The following is a 20,433-nucleotide window of genomic DNA, read 5'->3' as shown; positions in this document are numbered from 1 at the left end:
CAGTACTCGTCTTTTGAAATCCCCGTCTGCGCTGAATACCTGATCCTCGCGGGGGATATTGGGCGTTTAGTGGACTACAACGCATACCGTGATTTTCTCCAGAAGCAGACAGAACAGTTTCAAGTAGTATTTCTCGTCCTCGGCAACCATGAATTCTACAATGTGTCTTTCACCGAAGGTCTGGAAAAGGCCCGACAACTGGAGATGGAGCCGTGTCTCAACGGCCGGCTCGTCCTCCTCCACCGCAAAAGATACGATATCCCTGGTTCTCACGTCACGGTTCTTGGTTGCACACTATGGTCAAATGTCCCCGACGAATCGAAGGATGTCGTGCGCATGAGAATCAGCGATTTTCAACAGATTACGGGCTGGACTGTCGACGACCATATTGCGAACCACAGGGCAGACCTGGCCTGGCTGCAAAGCGAAATTCAGACGGTCCACCAAGAAAATATAAAAATCACGGACGAACAATCCCCAAAACGATCTGTTCTTGTCGTGACGCATCACGCCCCGTTACTTCGGAAAACGTCAAGTCCACAACACGCTCGGAACCCTTGGAGATTTGCCTTTGGCACTGACATCCTACCACTTACATCGGACGAAGTGAAAGTCTGGGTGTTCGGACACACACATTTCACAACCAGCTTCAGGAAGGGTCGGGTTCAGGTTGTAAGCAATCAGCGAGGATATGTCCTGCCTTGGAGCAACCCGAATGGAGAGGATCGGTTTGATATCCGGAAAGTCATAGACATATCATAAGCTCGACTCCATTATCACCAGGATCCACCAGCATGAATGGGGTCATTTATGTTTTGAGTAAAGTGACTGCTACGACAGCTTAGTGCTTATCGTAGACAGAAGAACGCCATGGATATTGATTATTAACTTGCGCATATGATTACCAAGCAACGTTAGTTACTATTTATTCAAGAACGGCACCTCCTATTATCCAATCCCCAAACCACATACTTACTTTAATACAACGACTATGAAGGCCATCTCTGTTACCGCCCCTCAGCAGGAGGGGCTTGTCACGGACCGAGCTATTCCAACTCTCCGCGATGACTACATTCTCGTCAAAACGGTCAGCGTCGCGCTGAACCCTACCGACTGGAAGCACATCAAGTACCGGGCTCCCCCGGGCACTGTGATCGGATGCGACTACGCCGGGGTTGTTGAGGCGGTCGGGAAGAACGTCAAGAAGTCGTTCAAACAAAGGCGACCGTGTGTGCGGGTTCGTCCACGGTGGTAACGCCGTTCAGCACGAAGATGGGGCGTTCGCGGAATACATCGTCGCCAAGGGCGACATCCAGATCCACATCCCAGAGAACGTCAGCTTCCAAGAAGCCGCTACGCTGGGTGTTGGTATTACTACCGTCGGCCAGGGCCTGTACCAGAGCCTGGGCCTTGCGCCCCCGACGAGTTCCATCTCGGAGGGAACTCCTATTCTGATCTACGGTGGCTCTACAGCCACGGGAACTCTGGCCATCCAATTCGCCAAGCTCTCTGGATACACAGTCTTGACGACGTGTTCTCCTCACAATTTCGATCTCGTGAAGCGTCTCGGGGCCAACGAAGTGTTTGACTATAAACAGCCCAACGCGGCTGCCGAGATTCGCAAACTAACCAACAACAACCTGAGACTAGTCTTTGATACTATTGGGCTCGAATCGAGCGCACAGTTCTGCGACGAAGCGTTGTCTACGGAAGGGGGCGATTACAGCTCCCTCCTCTCGTTGGGGATTGAGCGGGAGAACGTCAAAGACCGCTTTACGGTTGCTTATACAGCCATCGGAGAGGCGTTTGACTTTGGCGATCCAATCCCTGCGAATCCTGAAGACCTGGCGTTCGCAGAGAAGTTCTGGGATCTGACGGCGAAGTTGTTGGCGGAAAGGAAGATCAAGGCGCACCCGCCCAAGGTCTTGCCTGGGGGCCTTCAAGGTGTACTGAAGGGTCTGGAGCTCATGAGACAGGGAAAGGTCAGCGGAGAGAAGCTGGTGTACAATGTGGAAGAAACTCCTTGATTGGGAGTGCACGCATGAGTGATATTGGCCGTGTTCATTGCGTTTATTGTAGTGAGGCGAGGAAGAAATGCTCTTGCATACGTTTCAAAAAAGACCCAGAACTTCATCACGCTCTGGTAAATCTAATGTGGTTGATTGTGTTCCGTTTCCTTGTCATGATGAATGTTTTATTAATTCCAACCCCACGCGCGGCAGCCCAAAACGGTGGTCTCCACCAGCTCCACATTTAAAGCCGAAGCTTATCGGGGTTTGCCTTGACAGCTGCATGGAGTAGATGCATCTTCACAATCACCTCAGACTGCAGAACACAGACAGACAATGATTAATGCCGGTACTAGGTAGCATGACTGTTTAAGAAGACAGTATAACATTGAGCCATGTATTGGTCACTTGTCCATCGCTAAGCCCATGTATAGAATCACAACACCTAGTACTAGGTACATCTTTCCATTGCTGTGCTCTTGCTCAACCAGAGCTATAGAGACCATGTCTGAAGGTAGAGCTCCGTTAATAACACCAGCTACAATTGATATATGATAGCAGAGACATTTATTCGCCACTCCACGGAAAAAGGCTGAGAAAGTGCAGGTCGTGTGCCCACCCCGCATCGTCGATGTCATATTCGCCCCCTTCTCCAAACCCTTATATACTCCAAACATCCACCCTCCCCTGGATTGTCATCCATGCAACAACATACCAAAACACTATGAAATAACAAACCATCAAGCAGTTGACCCACTATCTATCCACAATGTTCCAGATTCTACTAGGTCGCTCTTCCCGACAAAGCTACGGGACGATGAAGAATCGCATGCAGTGGGTATGGCCCCCTGATATTCGTTCTATACCCGGCAGAGTTATATGCAGAGCTAAAACTCGCAGCCCACCCAAAACAGGTCGGACAGAACTACGACTGACGGAAGACATATATCTCCAGCTTCCCTGCGATACCAGGGAGCCGCTTGGGCGACTGCGGGCGGCGGGATTTTCGCGACCCTCGGAGGTGTGTACAGAATGCTGAGGGGGTTCCGGCAGTTGAAGTATTTGTAGTACTGGGTGTCTTTGCTGTGGAGTTGGCTTTTTTACTGCAGATTGTGAGTGTGTCTGGGCAGTTTTGCATCTTGCATAAAAGTATATAATGTTTATAATTGAAGTTTGCTCTCAGGCCAGGATCGGATATCTTCAGGTGTCAGCTTCGGGCCAGAGAACCTATATAGTCTTCGAGATCTATCTATCAAACTGTCCAAGCAGTCATACTACCATGGTGCGTATATCTAGGATCCCCATCAGACAAAACTCATCGCAGCCCTGAGCTGGCCGTGTCTCGACCCGAAAACCCAATCCGATAGCAAAACCGCAATCGATGTCACCTGCAGCATTCACAATCAGCATCAAGCGCAACAAGCAACATACGACAAGTAAACCATACCAGAGATAGATCCACCCCCGGCACGACGACAATATCCAGCACCGGATGATACGACGACTTGTACCTCGATTCCGGCATCAACGCCAGCTTTCTGTTATGCGCAATGCTCTCACGCACTTCAGCCACCTTGCGGTCCCCGTCCACAATATCATAACACGTCAAGATATTCCCATGGCTCTCAACATGCAGCGTGACGCTCGTCTCTGCCTGCATCTTTCCCCCAGCACCGGCCGCATTCTGGAACGTGACCGTCCAGTCCCGAAACGCAGCAGCGCCGACAGCCCAGCGCGGCCCGCCCTTCACCACCGTCGTCGACCGTGTGCCGGGGAGCTTGACCTCCCAGCCGTTCTGGAACCCGACCTTGCACGGCAGCGTGAACAGCGGGAGCCCCGTCACATCGTGGAACTCGCGATATGTGGTGTTTCGTCGACTGTGTGACGAGGCTCCATCGTCTCGTGGGCCCGTCACGATAAACTGGTTGATGCCGCTTTCGTCTTGGATCTTGTACGCCCCCGCTCCGAGGCCCTGGCCGCTGCGGGGTTTGACGATAAGCAGGGTCTTGCGGTCGGTGATGTACTCGTTTCGAATGGCGAGCGGCCGCTCGGGGGCCTTGAGTGGTCGGCGGATTCGGCGGTTGTTCGTGGAGCTCATTTCGAGGGTTCTTGGGAGGATGTTGACCTGAAGGCGTTGTAGGGGTGAGATGTATTGTCCATGAGCGCCGGCACAGCCCCGTGGCTGCGATGGTGAGTTTCCCCGCGCGGAGTCATAGCGCTGGCTGATTGCCGTCCATTCTTAGGTGAGGGCTTTGAAGAGCTAATGAGAAGGGACCCTTAGTGCTGACAGTTCTGCCTAGTACACTTGGTATCCATGTCGAGATTAGGGCTGATCAGTGAGGGGCCAATAAACCAATTATATGAACACGATGCCACTAGTTCGTTGACAGGAGAACCGAGGTAATCGTACATTCCTTGAAGTCATACAAGTCAAATGAGTATATTATCCCCCAATCATCACCTCTACCGAGAAAAGTACTCACCCTACCCAAGATACCGTCCAAAGAACTCCACCAGCTTCGGACCAGTCTCCGTCACATCGTCATAAAGGTCAAAGTGGTTCTTCCCCTCAACAACAAACAGCTCCTTGGGCTCCTTGGCCGCCTGCACCGCCGTCCGACTGTAGTGCAGCGTCTGCGCCCGCGACCCAGCAATCATCAGCAGCGGCCGCGGCGCGATCAAATGCTGGAAATTGAACGAGTCATACGCCACCATGAGATCGTAGCTCGCAAGCGGCACCTTCTGCGTCGACCGCGGATGCCGTCCGCGCTCGGTGCCGTAATACTCCGCCGCATCCTTGAGGAACTCATCCGCATCAGCAGGCACATTCATCGCATCAAACATCTGCGGCGCGTCGGCGCGGGCGCCGTTCGCCGCGCCCGTCCGCCACTGCGCCGCATACTCCAGCGCGCCAGAGATGGCAGCGGCGTCCTCGCGCTTCTGCTCCTGTACGCCGCCAGTGCGCGTCATGCGCCCGACACAGGCTGCGCTGATCGTCGCCAGGGCCTTGATGCGCACGTCCGACTGCATCGCGTAGCTGGTGTATCCGCCCGAGGCGCAAATGCCCAGCACGCCGATGCGGGCCGGGTCAACCTGGGCAGAGAGCGTCGATAGATAGCTCACGGCGCTCTTGATGTCTTCAACCCGCTGGTGCGGATCTTCTAGCCCGCGTGGTTCCCCGCTGCTCTCGCCCTGGTAGCCGGCGTCGAAGGTTAGGGCGTAGAATCCGGCTTGCGAGAGTGCGCGCGCGTACACGGTTGAGGTTTGCTCCTTTACTCCTGTCATTGGGTGGCTGATTACCACTGCGCTGCCTTTGCGATCGGGTGCGCCGGGAGCGGGCGCATGGAGCTCGCCAGCGATGGTCAGCTGGAAGGAGGGGAATTGGACTTTGGTTGGGGCAGTCATGATGGCTTGGAGTTCAAGGATAGGAACGATATCGATATTATAGTGGGTTGGGTATTTCTGTGGGAAGATACATTGCGCTGGGTTTAAATATGTTGGTTGTTTCGGTCATAAAGTTAAAATGTCCTAGGGTCCGAAAATATTCGGGGTTCGACTGCATCTTCGGGAGTAGACAAGTATGTCGGATTTTCAGAAACAGTGAGTTTTTTTATGCTTATGTCTGCTCCCATATGGCCGACGGGTCCAGGTATGGCTTTCAGGGAGAAATGGCATGAGATGTACATTGAGGGCTGGCTGGATTTATACAAATGGCGACTATCACATCCTGTATAGTAGATCGGGATTCTGTCTAGGGACGAACTTATCCACCGTTTGATGTCACCTATATACTCCTCATTATTCGGATGACGTGTAGCTCTCCATTGCGATCACTGGAGTGTACCCGTGGGTGGTATCCGTATACTTCTAATGCACTCCCGAATCGGATACCCGGTTAGCCTATCCAATACCCTTACCCGACACCATCATCTTGTTGAGATGAACGTTGAGTAGTTGGGTATTGGAGACAGACAACATATATAAACAGCTTACATCTTCAGACAAACCATTCTCTTCTAACTATCAAGACCACCCTCCATCGTCCTGTCACAATGCAAGAACCAGTCTACAACCCCGAGTATGTCCAAGACCACACCATCCAAACCAAACTAAACAACCCACCTAAACCTCACCAGATGCCCCATGGCCAAAACCACCACCGCCTACCAGTACAAACTGGTCAACTGCCCCGGAAAGACCATCGTCGGCATGCTGGTCGAATACCCCCCAAACGGAGCCACGCCCCCTCACCGCCACGGAGGCGCCTCGGTCTCCGCCTATGTGATCCATGGCTCTGTCCTGAACAAGATGAACAACGACCCGATGAGGGTGGTGGAGCAGGGTGGCTCCTGGTACGAGGCGCCAGGCTGTCACCACCGGATCAGCGCCAACGCCAGCCAGACCGAGCCAGCGGCTTTTTTCGTCACGTTTGTGATTGACTCGGAGACGCTGGAGCGGGAGGGACCGTCGGTGCTGTTGCAGTATGATGAGGAGTATAAGGATGTTGTGGCGCGGAAGATGAGGGGATAGGACATTGGACCTTAGTAAATAGGAAATGCGCCTATTGATATAATTTATTCCTGTCACTACACCCTATACCTTCCCGCGTGGAACAAAATCGGGTGATCCGAAGATCTGTAGAACTACTCGTATAGCCTCGACATGCATGAACGACAGGCCTATATCCGCTGCAAATAGCCTATCCATCCTATACGAGCCGCAGACATAAATAACCCCAATCGACCCCTCAGATCAACCCCATCACATCCCTTCCACCACCCAAAATGCAAGCCATCCGTCTCCATCCCGCACCCCCCAACTCCACCCCCTACTCCCCCTCCAACCCAGCCCCATCCACCGCCCTCCAGCTCGACAATGACATCCCCATCCCCACCCCCTCCGCGCCGGGCGACCTCCTCATCCGCGTGAAAGCCAGCACCGTCATCCGCGACATGCTCACCTGGCCCGAGACCTACGCGCACGCCTACGCCATCCCCGGCAACGACGTCGCCGGCACCGTGACAGCCGTCTTCTCGCCAACCAGCCAGTTCCGCCCCGGCGATGAGGTCTTCGGCATGGCGCACACCGACCGCGCCGCCACGTGGGCCGAATACACCCTCGTCAAAGAGGACGAGGTCGCCCGCAAACCGGCCGGCTTGACCTTCGCACAGGCCGCGGCGTTGCCGCTCAGCGCGCAGACCGCTTACGAGGCGCTGTTTGAGCATGCGCGCGTTCCCCGTCCGGCGGTGGAGGAGGTGCTCGCTCGGTCTGTGGCGAGAATTGATACGTATGTGTTGATTACGGGGGCTGCCGGGGCCGTGGGTGTGTATCTTGTGCAGCTTGCCGCTGCGGCCGGGGTGCGGGTCGTTGCGGCGAGTAGCTCGAATGAGCGGAATGGGGAGTTTCTGAGGGAGTTGGGCGCTGATGAGGTCGTGGAGTATGGGATGTTAGAGGGGTATCGGGGGCAGTTTGATGTTGTTGTTGATGTGGTTGGCGGGGAGGTGTTGGAGAAGTGCTGGGAGTATGTGGCCGAGACGGGAGTGCTGGTTTCGGTGGATTCGGCGAGCTTTAATTTTGTGGAGAAGCATGAGAAGCGTGGGCTACGGAGGGCCGGGGTGCGTGCTCTGTTTTTTATTGTCAAGGGCAGTCCGGATGCGTTGGGTTATATTGCGGCGCTGGCGGAGGCCGGGGTCGTCCGGCCTTTCGTGGCGGATGTATACCCCCTTGCAAAGGCAGGGGAGGCGTACGACCTTGCGAATGGGAGGTCATATGGGCGTGGGAAGGTTGTTCTTGCTGTTTGATAGTTTGAAGTGTCCATGTTGGTTTATCAATGCAGAATTTACTGGGGTGGATCCTGCGAAGCCTCTCTTATTTCCGCCAATGTATGCCATGATAACTTGAAGTAGGACGCGTAAATCTTGACCTCAGCCTTCCTTTCAACGGAGATCTATATCAGCCAGTCCTGACATGCCGCCATCGCCGATTTCTTATAGATGGGGTCCTTCAACAATATCTGGCGCGTTGGTACTATTTCCATTATGCATGACGCGCTGTTCTTCAGTTGCTGGGCTCTCATGAGGGATTGGATTTTGAATGGATGGCTATTATTATGCGATTACTCTTGGTCCTTGCTTAGGTTGTATGCTCAGAGGTGTATAGATAAGGAGGGGATTACGACCAAGGAGGGGTAATGCGGGGTCAGTCTCACGCATAGGCAGTGGTAGTGCATTGTCAACTCATTCATTCTTCCTTTCCATCTTCTCTTGCGCATCAAGCATTGTTCCTGGATTTGCATATCTAAAGCCTTCTGTTATTATACTGGGTCCCCTTTGACGATGGAAATGACTACTGAAGTCGCCAATATTCTGGTGGACCAGGTAAGTAGGCCTGATACAATCACAAATGTCTCTTGTTACGTGAAGGTAATCAGAAGGAATTGGACAGCTTGTGAGTGATAATCTTAATATACGACAAGTCAATTACAAGAATAGTTTTAACAGCTCGTCATAAGATGGTAAGTCAACTTTTCCTCTTCACTGTTTTCCAGATGTGGTGCTGATAAATGATAGCCCGTAAGTATGCAGACTGTCAAACCCACTACTGTATTAACGCGGTGTATGGGCAGCCCGTGAGTATTCATGCTACACAGACATCCAGAAGGTGACTATCAGGATTATCGGGACGTGGAGCTAAGAGAAGAATGAAAACAGAAAGTAAGTAAACATGAAGGCAGTTGTGGTCAGAATGCAGCCCAGCTAACAAATCACACGTACAGGCTGTAAGTAGCAACCCTGGCTTTTGAAAGATCAACTAGGTATAAAACCAACCTTGACTGAACTACTACTAGTCTGTGAGTGAGAATAATCTATTCGCTATCTTCTAGCAATACCTGCTTGTCTGCTGGGTGCCACCGTCCCATTTGAATAGACATTTGACATATTTCGAACAATTAGGATGTGAGTAGAAGGAGAGCCTGTCCGTAACCGGATTTAATTAACATTGTTTAGCCTGTGAGTGTTGCGAGAGATAACGCGTGAGACAGCTATAGCTATCGTGTTCGGAGACTTACATGACTGCATCTAGAAAGTGAGTTAACTTACATTTTTAGCAAAATTTAGAAGCATAGCATACTTATCCTGTCTGATCTTAAGCCTGTCAGTTACCGTCCCATCACAAGTCAAATTGAGGACCCTAAGCTTTGTAGTAGAACTGCCTAGCTTACTCCAGTATCAGGTAAAAATTTCCGGATTTGTTTGTTATAAATGAGGAACAAGGTGCTAAATCAATCTGCAATAGCCTGTGTGTTCAGTGACCGATTCAGTTGGCCCTCACTGACACTCCTGGGGTTATTTCCAACAACAGCCTGTAAGTGAATTATACCATTTATGACAATGTTATTTCAGTTCTGAGCTAAATAAATTATAATATATAGAAGGTGAGGGGTCTTTGCTTTTTCCCCTCTTTTGTCGTATATGATAAGAGCAATTAGAAAGCTTATAGTACAAAATTTCCAGAAGGTAGGTAGCACAGTTTCTTGTGCTGGCGTGCATTGGATCTGAGCCGCACTGACTATCTCATAGTAGCTTAGCCTCCCCACGGCCTTTGCAGTCGGAATATACGCTGCCTGAGGCGTGTATATAGGGACAAAGGTATGTGGAATCTGCAATAGATGTGAGAGACTTACACGGTGCAGCTAACATTTTCTCACCAATATATGGCCCCTGTATATCCGCTCGGAGTTTATGATTTGGCCATAGCAAGATACATAGCCAGTGGAAGAGTGATGTCTTGCTGCAATCAAGCTTGTAGGTTATAAGGGTTTAGATGCCTTGGCATGGGTTTTTCCCTAATATTTAGGTTTCCCCATGTCCTTAATGCAAATGCAGAGGCTAGTATATTTTGAGGTATTTACATTTCTTTACTTTTAACTGCATAGACTCTTCCATGTAGCATTCCGGTATGACTTCCAGTGGATATTCTCCAAACACATTGAAATGCAACAACTTCTCCTCTACTGGCACAGCGGATATCCCCCCAAGAATGAACATCCATTACCGTATAACTGCTAAATATACGCTTTGCAGCGGCAAAACGAGGCTCTCATTGATGTTAGTTAAGATAGCCCACACCGTGAAGTGAATCTGGCAGAAGAAAACTGAACAGCATCGCTGCTCCACCTCTCCCACGGCATTTACTCCTGGAAATTTAGGCTTAATGTCCTCGACTTCCGTATTGGAACTCCTATATGCTCCTGGGATGTATACATTAATGCTCTTAGAAGACAGCATGACAGGTACGCAACCCGTTGTTCTGAATATCAAAACTATAGCGTCTGGATCTCGATTAATTGTAAGTAGCCGGATAAGCTTCCATATCGCAACAACACCCTCGCCTACGCCTACCGCGGTGGCTCCTCCGGGTCCAACACAGAGGTGGCATTCCTGCAAATTGTAATCGCTGGGTGATGCAACACGACGGTACGCGGAGTAGGATTCCTCCGCTTGTCTACTTGCTGACCTTGGTGCTAGGTGTCTTCTCCTACGACATGGCGGCTAGTGCGGGGATTACTCTGGATCTGCTACATGAGTTGAATACGGCCCTTAATGGTGACTGTTCCGGTCTCTAGGCTGGTTATGTCTCTGCATTGGCGTCTCAGGTGGATAGACGTTGAAATCGAGGAGGACGATGTATCAAACTCTATCCCAGTCTCAAGTTCGAAAAGAACGATGGAATAAGGTATAAATTGAAGCTCTTTCACCCTGAAAACATGAGGAAGCATCAGGTTCTTTCGTTCTACTCTTCACGCGTCCATCCACACTGAGCTAGTCTCAATATGTCCCTTTCATCAATTCATTCGTTACATCTTCACCATGAAGGCCACCCTCTTTACTCTTTCTCTCCTCGGCAGCGCCTTGGGTGTACCGACCAAGACCATCGAGAACCGACAACTCGGCGATCTTTCCTCTCTAGGTACGGACAAGAGGCTTAGGGTGTAGGAGACTGAGGAGTGGCTGGTGTTGTGAAGAGCAGAACACACCACTCACGAGTGACATGAAGTGACCTGGTGGATATAGTCTGACATGCTGCATATACTGGCTTTATTAGGTGGGCCGTAAGCAACAACTTGCTATTCGCAACTTCCATGGCGAGCGCCGATCATTACTTAGAAGTAGGTTCTGCAGTAGAGTACTTTATTCCTCCGTAAACCCTGGCCCCAGGATATGTGGGCATGCGGATTTCATTCCCTGTCAAGAACATCCACTTATATTGTTGCGAAGTTTGGGGGCCAAACGGTGTTTAGCTAAGAAAAAGTAGAAAGTGGAGAGGTGTAAATCTCTTACTTCATTCTCGCCGTTCTGCTCGTGCAAGGGCCGTAGAGAGACAAAGAACAAGAAAGGGGGTTATCCTGGCGAATCTAGGACAAAGTGCCGTGTATAGAGAGGGCGGCCTTCAGGCTCGCCACCGCCACGGGTCCGTTGTCAGATACCTTACTTGGCACTTAGTCGCGGAAGCCCGGCTTTGCGCCGGTCGTTAGAGCTAATTTACTCCCATCACGACAGGTCTGTGGAGCGTCTCTTTCTTACTACAGGGCATACTGGGCGTCTTAACTACGAGTGATATAAGCGACAAAGCTTACCTCATCAGTACTAAAGAGCCCCGAGGAAATCGATACATAAGCCCACCTTGCCTGGCTAGTAGTGTAGGACTGCCCAGAGATTACCAGACCCTGCCCACAATCATGGAACCCCAACTTCCTCCGATACAAGAGTCTCTCAGAGCCTCTTGCGATCGTTGCCGGGCAAAAAAATTAGCCTGCGTCGTCTCCACACCAGAACAATCACAGAGCACGGGCCAGCAATGTGACCGATGCATTCGGGCGAGAACAAAGTGCGTCTTTAGTCGCCGCGCGCAGACACGCAAGGGTAACAGTAGCACCCGACGCACGAACAAGGAACGTACCAGAAACAGCACACCATCGCCGAGGTTCGAGATACAATGTGACCCGCAGCAACCAACGGAGACCGGACGTGCTTTGATATCATCCGAACTACTCCCTGGCTCCTCCATGGATCTCACAACTTTCCACCCCTCTGGAGAACACATATATGGGGAGGAGTTACCACCCATGGACGATCACATTCTCCATGCCTATATCAGCTCTTTCACCAAGGATGAGGAGATTTTCCTTCAGTCGCATCCGCTCGCGAATCACTTTGACATGTCCTCCGTGCCTTTAACAGCCAACAGTAGCTGCAGGTCACCACTTTGGGTGCAAGGTTCCTCCGGGTCTCAAGACTCCTACGGCGAGGAACGGAATCACTCTTCTCAATTCCTGAATGCCTCTGTGCTCATGGCTGAAATTCATGAGCAAACCGTTTTACTTAAAGACGACTCCCGCATTCCGAGCCTCGGTGGAGCCGAAGAAAGCCCCGACAAGTATCCCGTTGGCCCAATTCTGGGGTTAACGCGAAGACTCGCAGCTGAACTACGACACTCGTGGCGGCCAAAGTTGTCGGTACAACAGCAACTCCGACCCACCTCTTCTCTGTCCACGTCGACATACCCCGTGTGTCCGGAAAGCATGGATATCTTTAGCATACCTCGAGGTCAACAAACACCGTCCGAAGTTCTCGATTCCAAGTCAAGTTCCACAGAGATGCCGGACTTGGCAACCGATCTGTTAATGTTGACCGGTTACGCGTCTCTCACGAAACTATACGCGATCGTATTCAGCCAGATCCACAATGTCCTCCAGGGATTGCCGGAATCCGTCTCTTCCTCTCGCCATGCACAGTCTCACGACCTAGGGGAAGCAGAGCTACTACAGCCAGGGGAGCTCTCAGCACCTACTAGTACTTTTGAGGCTTGCAGTAGAGTCTATACAATCGTGCAAATGCTTCTGGATGAGTTTCATGCCGTGGAGGATATTGTTTCATTCCCTCATCGGCATGACCCGGAGTCCTCACCTTTTGAGAAAGAAAACAATTCATTAGAAGAGGCACAGCAGCAGCCGCCGCCGCTCGGGGCGGATCTCAAATCCCATCCAGGCTGGCGGACTCGACAAATTGAAATGGTCAGGGCAGGTTTGAAGGAAGACATGTCTCGCACCTTGAGATTTGGCAGCCAAAGAGAGTGGAGCAGCGTACTACAGTATGGCCATTATCTGAAGGCATTGCTTCGTGAAAGGATGGGCTTATAGAAGAGATATCCTACTAGAGAAACCGCAGGCTTCCACTTAGAAGTAAATAACAGCATTGTTGTTTATGAGGCAGTTGTCTTACAATGATACTCAAAAGTGTTTGAACCACTCTTTTCCGATCCCACTATGCTTCCAATGACCTTAGTGCAGCGCGTAACCAAGCTGCCAGCTGCCCGATGTACGGAGTACTGTTCGGAGGAGATACATACATAGTATCGGGGTATTCCGTGTGGATATTTCCCAGGTTGGAAAGGATCTGCTCATGTGGGGACTTGATGATCTTCTTACTCGCAGCTCCATGGATTCTCCGAGAATGCATAGTAAGTCCCCACTATGCTCCGCGGACTTTCCACGAACCCTCCGGGCGACCTCCGTGATGATTTCATATACAATACAGCGAGAAGGTCATTTAGTATAAAACGATCTATCTTCTCATTCTTTTCCAATCATTGCCATTCAGAGTGTAGATAAACCCTCTGAATATGGGCCAAATGCAAACTCCTACCGCTTCCAGCGGCTCTGAACACACGTCAGTCGGATACCTTTTTTTCTAGTTATCTATTCCCCCCAAAATGGAGGCGTACTGACAAAGCAATAGATTCCGAGCATGGCTGACGGTAATGGGAGCCTTCTTCACTTTCTTTTGCAGTGTTGGATTCATCAATGCCTTTGGTGTTTTCCAGGACTACTATGAATCACATCAACTGAGGAACTACTCTAGCTTCGACATCTCATGGATCGGTTCCTTCTCTACTTTTGCGCTCTTTGCTGGTGCTCCTATCGCTGGCATTTTGGTTGATCGTGTTGGACCGACGGTATGCAAACTATCCTACGCATTTATCCTCCGAGTACCAATAAAACAGACTGCTAAAGGAGATCGACGCTAGGTACTTCTCATATTCGGCGGCCTGGCCATGCTTGTGGCCGTCTTCATGACTTCACTTTGTCATCAGTATTATCAATTCTTTCTTGCGCAAGCCGTGCTTCTGGGCGCCAGTATGTCTTGCCTCTTCTGTCCGGCAATCGCGACGGTCTCTCGGTATTTTCACAAAAACAGAGGGCTAGCCATGGGGGTGACAGTGGGAGGATCGTCCACCGGGGGCGTGATCTGGCCGATTGTGCTAAATGAGCTCCTCAATAAGGATGGCGTGAGTTTTGGCTGGACGATTCGCATCGTCGGGTTCATCATGCTCCCACTCCTCGTTCTCGCAGTCTTGACCGTCAACCCACCAGCGAAGAAATCCAGCGAGGATCACCATCATCGTATGTTGACCGAGGAAGAGGAAAGGAATCAGACAGACGAGGGATATGAAAGTCAGGAGGTCCTCCAAGGGGAAGTCAAGGCACACAAACGGGGTCTCGTTTCGCTTCTGAAAGACACCACCTTCCTGGTGCTCTGCTCTGGGCTTTCCATTTCCTACCTGGGCATGTTCAGTCCATTCTTCTACGCAACCTCCTACGCGCGGAGCTTGGGCCATTCCACCAGTTTCGCTTTTTACTTAGTTTCTATTGTCAATGCTGCATCCCTCTTTGGCAGAATCCTGCCGGGGATTCTGGCAGATCGCTATGGGCATTTCAATCTCTGTGGTACGGCAGCTCTGCTGTCTGGAGCTATTGCGCTTTGCTGGACTGCAGCAAAGAGCTCCGCGGGGCTTGTTGTATGGTGTCTAGCATATGGACTTACGTCCGGTGTACGCATCCCCTCCCCCCTCAACCAAAACTACAAAGCTGTGAATTTTGCTAATCCTAACTCGCAGGCTATTATGAGTCTGCAGTCCGCTTGTGCAGCTCACCTGGCACCCCACGAGCTCCACGGCACAGCAGTAGGATTTCTCATGGGATCAGTTGCTTTGACGTGAGTTTAGCTGCTTCTCCCTCTACCCGTCATTCCTTTAAACAGTTCTATTGCTAAATTACATCCATTTCTAAAATCACAGAGCTTTGTTCGGTACCCCCATTAGTGGCGAGCTGGTCGGATCTTACGGATATCTTGCCTTGTCAATGTATGCCGGGGCGACCCTCGTTGTGGGTGGCCTTCTCATCTTTGTGGCTCGGTTCAAATTGGAGAGGAGAGTATTTGCACGGCAATGATTTTTCTTCGCTTCCCTCACGCAATGACCCTGGGAAGTGACTATTCAGCCGGGCACCCTCTCTTTCTCTCCCACTCGTCTTTTTGTCTTCCCATGGTGATATAGAGCTACCGCGATCGGTATTTAGACCTGTTAGAGTACCTACTCCGAGTAGGCAAGCTTACGTGACCTGGTCGCATTGTCTACCACACAACGCCTACTCTCCCCTCAGTGACCTCCAACTACATAGACTAGATAATAATAATTCAAGAAATGCCTGAGTCTCATAGTTTACCTTGTAGCTAGTGCTCCTTTCGTGTCAACCAAAACTATGTGAGCTGAAGGACCCAGCGTAAAATGTTGAGTTCGGCTAGGTAGGTATGGCCAGTCTCTATCCACTTCTTTGAGGCCTGGTCACTGTACTTCTCATGTAAGGTATAATTGTATCTTCTAGACATCTAGAACATCCTTGAATTAATGACGCCTGCCATGTTGCATCTCTTAGAACTTGTGACGTAGAAGAGAAACCGAAAATGACTACTGGCGTGAAATCGGTTGATGTAGGCGGTCCCACACAATACCATAGAATATCCAAGAATCGATATCTATTTTCCTTGCCCAGCAGGTTCTGCAATTCTGCAAACAAACACCAGTGAAATCTATTCTGACTGGACAAAGCAGCTAGAGTATCACTCACGCACACGCATTGAGAGAGCGAATCGGAGTAAACACAATCTCCTCCTCTGATGTCACCGTGAATCGGTCCTGTCTGGTGCCCTTCTCTCTACCAGCCGGCTTCATGAAATACCGCTGCACGATGGCCACGGTCACCATCTTGAGCATCATGTCGGCAATGTTCTTCCCGAGACACCGCCCGCGGCCAATCCCGAAGCGCAGCAAGCCGTATCGATATGCCGTGGGCGAAATGTCGGCGAACCGCTCGGGGCGGAACTGTTCGCCATCAGAGCCCCAGATGGCCGGGGTGGTGTTGAGGCGTTTCCAGTCGATGACCACGGGCGTCTGGGCAGGGATTAGATATCCTCCAATGACTTTTTCGGCTGCTGTTTTTTCGGGCAGGGAAAACCCTTTTGTCCCAGGTGGTTTGTTAGTGGAAACGCATTGCTTGCGAGTTAAACCGACCTCGGGGGCATTCCACTTACATAGCGCCGGACTCATGCGAACAGATTCCATTGCGGCATAATGAAGAAGGCTTTCCTTCTCCAACACATAATCTCTTAGGTTATAGGATGGTTGGCTTTGCTTTGCGGCAATTTCCTCCCTCACGGATGACTGGAAGGATTGATTGGCCGCGATGTTGATGAGGAGAAATGCAAGAACAGTCGAGGTCACGTCGATGTTTGTAAATAACAACTCGTCCATGGTTTCTAGGAACTGCGGTGTATCAATTTTTAGTTTAGCCACACAAGCCGAAGGAAAAGGTACCCAGGGTGTGTTGCTAGATAGAGACGAACCTCAACTTTTGACATCTTTCCAGATTCAACACCTTTGTAAATGCGCTCAGCCGGGCAGTGGAGCTGCTTCTATACATTCGATGTGAGCTACACAGTTTCTCTCTTCATGTTAACAACTACCAGGGCTCCGTCTTGCCATACCGTTCTTGCTTTCGCAATAATATCGAGATTCAACTTTTCCCACCTTGCTTTGAATGTCTCCAGACGACGTCTCGACTGTGTAGGAAGGATATTAAAGATTTTCGAGACGGTGAATCTGCCGAAGAAAGCATCGAGCATCACCTGTTCATGGAGATCATTCAAATGCACCAGATCTTGGTATGTCTAGTAGTATGAGTCAGTCAGCTGTAGCAGCTTCCATCCTTTTAGTTCCCTCCTATGGAGGAAATATACTTACCTCATCGTCGAGCGCGTCTCCATATACTGTCAACCCCGTCAAGCGGAAAGGAAGATACCGACAAGCTTCAGTGGGATTCCGATAAAATGAGCCCGGGGTGGCCTCTTGTTGATGAAGGTCACCGCCCTTTGACAGTGTAAGGGCCCACTTCTCGATCTCCATCGCGAACGTATCGGCCATATTCATGCTTGCCAGATGCGAGAATTCGGGCTCGAAGTGAGCGCGCATCACGGTCCATTTTTGCCCTCCTTGAAGACCCAGGCATTGACCAAGAAGTCTTGTGAAGATTGATAGTTGTCAGCTGCCATTGCCCACGAATCAAGAGATTTTCAAGCCTGGGAGCGGATATATTCACCGTCCGAAATAATCGCCGAGATTCATGTTGACCGGCTTCTGGTGATCTGGGCAAAATAGCAGATTAGAATGAATGTTTACATACGAGACAGGATTGCCGAGTGCGGAAAAAAAAAAAAACCTTTTGCATCCTTTCTATAGAATTCTCGCAGGTGATCCGGGTGTGTGATTACCAGCTCGCGAGTCCACCATCCATTTCGCATTAGGTATGGCTCTTCGCCCGCGAGTTCGCTCCCTTCCTGGGACAGTTCACGGCTGCAAGAGGTTCTTCCTTAGCGTCGGATCTCAAACCACCTTTTCTGTCCTTGATTACCTACCCGTGAGAGAACCTTAGATACCGAGTATCCTTCTTTAGTTGCTTGATTCTGCGACCTTGACTGTCTTTGAAGTCATGGCTGATCTGTGATGGCGCGAGTCAATGCCCGCTTCTTGAGCAGGTGGGCAAAAGCGAAATACTTACATTTCTATAATATCTTGTGTAAATAGCGATCAATACGACAAGAATCGTCGTGCCGAACAGAGAATGCATTCTCTGGAGCCAACAAAGCAAACTTCTGTGAGGAAAGTTTTTCTCGAGAAGGGAGCGCTGAAAGCGTGTATAAGCCAAGGGAGTTCAAAGACCTAATTTATACAGCGGAATTCTTGGCCTCCTCTATTCGGCTGATTATACCGCCGAAGGAAGAGAGAGAGTGTGTGTGAGTGAGATTTTCTCAGGGAACATTTTCATACACCCCCTCGGAGGATACTCACGCTGCCTTACTCTCCGAGTTTGCCTCCATATGCAGTAATACTACGGAGATTCGCCATCAAGACGACGCACATACACGTCTTAGTGCTGAGTAAACATCCATGCTTGACTCCACTCGAGAACGATGTTTTCTCCGAGTTTCATATAGGATCGATTCTAGACCGTGAGCTAGACTTGGTTGGCTCGCTCACAGTGGGTGAATTCGGAGAGTGCACACACCACCGAGAAATTCCGAAAGTTCCGCGCACATTTATCCGCTAACCTGCTATACTCCGTACTCTGTTGACTCCGGTGATCTTGTCAGCGTTGGTAGTTACTCCGTGCGTGCCTTGTCTAGTGGAGATCATTGGAGGCGATGCGCGGCATGGTAAATCGGTCTGTCGCTGACCAGGAGCAAACACGATTCTCTCCAGATGTACGTATCCGATTAGTCAAATGGATCTGGTGAAGACGGAATAGAATGAAGGGAGCTGCGGTTGAGGCTTCTGTCTATATATCGAGGCAGGACACCCAGCACTAGGTTCCATATAGAATCAGTCAAAGCAAAGCACTTCATCTGAAACAATCCGCTCAAAGTGATTTTTCCTACGAGAATTCTTCGAAGCACAACTTCTCGATTGAGAAAAATAAGAAACGAAAATGGCATACTTTCTCTTTCCTGCAACAGCCAGCGCACCCATGGGCCTTCGCCCGCGAAATTGTTATGGCACCGTGCTCACGGACATTGTTCGCGCATCCTCCGACGCCATCGACGCCTTAACGCTTTATCGCCGTCTGATATTTGCTAATGATGCCTATGTTGATAACGCTGGGTTCACTGCGTTTGATGCACATGTCGGTGACACCTCCTGCCAGCTGCGAGCTGGGATGCTCCTCGACTTGACCAAGAAGCATAGGCACTGGGCCTTGAGCAGCAGCGACAAGGAAGCGTCCTGGCTCGATAAATACATCGAACGGCTCACCAGCGTGCGCGATGGAGCCCGGAAGATGCTGGCCAAGCTCACCATCGAGCGCGTTCACCCGGAGAAACTGGGGATTGGTCCCAAGAAGGATAATCCGGACGGCCTACTCCGCCGCTTGGGATGGGACGAGCAGGAAATCTTGAGTTCGATTACGACTCTCTATCCAATATCTCAGGCAAAAATGCCACGGGCCCACGAAGGCTGTCTAAACGGCTGGGATTTGACGGAAGGGCAGCAGGGGCAGCAGGTCACTAAGTGCCCGGAGAATGCCTTGTGGCAGATTCACAATGATCCGGCCGTACTGAGCAGCTCTATTGCTCACCACGAAGACAGAACCGTGGTGATTGTGGATGATATCGACGTCAGGCCACGAGCGGAAACGGCCTCGCCGTCATGTGAATCCACGGCATCATCCAACGAAGGAGTGGATGGGATTGAATGGAATCCACTATGCGCATGGACGATGGTCCGCTTCCTCACCTACTGTTTTGTTCTTTCCAAGTACAAGGGCTTCCGTCGGTTCCAGCACGTTGTGGGGGCGCGCATCGATCCTCAAGCAGCGATCCAGGCAGGTGACGAAATGGTGCGCGATGTGTGGGACTATAGTCTCCGCGACTACAAGTATTCAAAAGCCACTCGCCGAATCGAGCTGGAGTTTGGGCTCTTGCAGAGCTGGGTGTCGAAATTGAGTTCTGCATGGCTGTATGATATTGCAAAGGCATCATCAGCCTCGCCTGGAATGGAAAGGTAAGCCTCCCGATGCAAAGCCCCCGTTTCGTGGCAGGAAAGGCTAAAGAAACTGTTATCCTGATAGTTTGATGATGCGTACCCATCCGGACCTCTTCAACCAACCTAACCTGCATCCCGACGTATGTCGGCTATTTGGCGATAAGAGAGCTATGGGGAAAAGACGGCGATGCCTTAATCCTGGTGGACCGGCATTTCTGTGATAGCGGTAAAAATCCCCAGCAAACGTTGATCCAAGCATTAAACGGAATCGAGAAGAAAACTGATGAACTTTCAGGTTACCACTCCAACTTTTTCTTTGCCACGCTCACGCTCGAAAGCACGAATGCAACAACGGACCGAGATGGTCTCCCGCTACCCCTCAAGCAGAAAGTGACATGGAAAATTGAAAGGATCAGCAAGGACTGGCTCCAGCAGCATGGAGATCAAAACCATCCGCACGTCATCATCATGGGAAACAGCATAGATGGTTCCT

The 20,433-nt window shown here is 50.6% G+C and overlaps 8 protein-coding genes across 8 annotated transcripts; 6 read left to right on the top strand and 2 right to left on the bottom strand.

Annotated features, from left to right (window-relative positions):
- Positions 1 to 204: 204 nt before the first annotated feature.
- On the top strand, positions 205 to 2,027 carry ATEG_01801 (protein TOXD; the record flags this gene model as incomplete). The annotated part of the gene is made up of 3 exons (XM_001209166.1): positions 205 to 728; positions 910 to 1,229; positions 1,273 to 2,027. 3 exons carry the CDS (start codon positions 205 to 207, stop codon positions 2,025 to 2,027), a joined length of 1,599 nt encoding a protein of 532 aa, XP_001209166.1.
- Positions 2,028 to 3,209: 1,182 nt separating this feature from the next.
- Positions 3,210 to 5,414, bottom strand: ATEG_01800 (alpha/beta hydrolase; the record flags this gene model as incomplete). Its single annotated transcript, XM_001209165.1, has 4 exons — positions 3,210 to 3,236; positions 3,285 to 3,397; positions 3,441 to 4,231; positions 4,498 to 5,414. 4 exons carry the CDS (start codon positions 5,412 to 5,414, stop codon positions 3,210 to 3,212), a joined length of 1,848 nt encoding a protein of 615 aa, XP_001209165.1.
- Positions 5,415 to 6,061: 647 nt separating this feature from the next.
- Positions 6,062 to 6,539, top strand: ATEG_01799 (cupin domain-containing protein; the record flags this gene model as incomplete). The annotated part of the gene is made up of 2 exons (XM_001209164.1): positions 6,062 to 6,087; positions 6,146 to 6,539. The coding sequence occupies 2 exons, from the start codon at positions 6,062 to 6,064 to the stop codon at positions 6,537 to 6,539; spliced, it is 420 nt and encodes a 139-aa protein (XP_001209164.1).
- Positions 6,540 to 6,793: 254 nt separating this feature from the next.
- Positions 6,794 to 10,635, top strand: ATEG_01798 (NADP-dependent oxidoreductase; the record flags this gene model as incomplete). Its single annotated transcript, XM_001209163.1, has 19 exons — positions 6,794 to 7,752; positions 7,846 to 7,891; positions 8,387 to 8,456; positions 8,510 to 8,523; positions 8,579 to 8,581; positions 8,720 to 8,722; positions 8,785 to 8,787; positions 8,857 to 8,859; positions 8,963 to 8,965; positions 9,017 to 9,019; positions 9,093 to 9,095; positions 9,331 to 9,374; positions 9,442 to 9,444; positions 9,510 to 9,526; positions 9,651 to 9,658; positions 9,960 to 10,117; positions 10,219 to 10,302; positions 10,339 to 10,358; positions 10,538 to 10,635. The coding sequence occupies 19 exons, from the start codon at positions 6,794 to 6,796 to the stop codon at positions 10,633 to 10,635; spliced, it is 1,542 nt and encodes a 513-aa protein (XP_001209163.1).
- A 244-nt stretch (positions 10,636 to 10,879) lies between these two features.
- On the top strand, positions 10,880 to 13,209 carry ATEG_01797 (uncharacterized protein; the record flags this gene model as incomplete). Its single annotated transcript, XM_001209162.1, has 3 exons — positions 10,880 to 10,979; positions 11,115 to 11,121; positions 11,910 to 13,209. The coding sequence occupies 3 exons, from the start codon at positions 10,880 to 10,882 to the stop codon at positions 13,207 to 13,209; spliced, it is 1,407 nt and encodes a 468-aa protein (XP_001209162.1).
- Positions 13,210 to 13,691: 482 nt separating this feature from the next.
- ATEG_01796 (uncharacterized protein) lies at positions 13,692 to 15,300 on the top strand (the record flags this gene model as incomplete). Its single annotated transcript, XM_001209161.1, has 5 exons — positions 13,692 to 13,738; positions 13,808 to 14,024; positions 14,097 to 14,205; positions 14,290 to 15,064; positions 15,147 to 15,300. 5 exons carry the CDS (start codon positions 13,692 to 13,694, stop codon positions 15,298 to 15,300), a joined length of 1,302 nt encoding a protein of 433 aa, XP_001209161.1.
- A 671-nt stretch (positions 15,301 to 15,971) lies between these two features.
- Positions 15,972 to 17,327, bottom strand: ATEG_01795 (uncharacterized protein; the record flags this gene model as incomplete). The annotated part of the gene is made up of 4 exons (XM_001209160.1): positions 15,972 to 16,363; positions 16,439 to 16,670; positions 16,892 to 17,074; positions 17,148 to 17,327. The coding sequence occupies 4 exons, from the start codon at positions 17,325 to 17,327 to the stop codon at positions 15,972 to 15,974; spliced, it is 987 nt and encodes a 328-aa protein (XP_001209160.1).
- A 1,561-nt stretch (positions 17,328 to 18,888) lies between these two features.
- On the top strand, positions 18,889 to 20,334 carry ATEG_01794 (uncharacterized protein; the record flags this gene model as incomplete). The annotated part of the gene is made up of 3 exons (XM_001209159.1): positions 18,889 to 19,958; positions 20,026 to 20,080; positions 20,236 to 20,334. 3 exons carry the CDS (start codon positions 18,889 to 18,891, stop codon positions 20,332 to 20,334), a joined length of 1,224 nt encoding a protein of 407 aa, XP_001209159.1.
- Between the last annotated feature and the right edge of the window lie 99 nt (positions 20,335 to 20,433).

The sequence above is a fragment of the Aspergillus terreus genome, genomic scaffold (genome assembly GCF_000149615.1).
Source record: "Aspergillus terreus NIH2624 scaffold_2 genomic scaffold, whole genome shotgun sequence".
NCBI lineage: Eukaryota > Fungi > Ascomycota > Eurotiomycetes > Eurotiales > Aspergillaceae > Aspergillus > Aspergillus terreus.
This window is presented reverse-complemented; position numbering and strand designations above follow the sequence as displayed.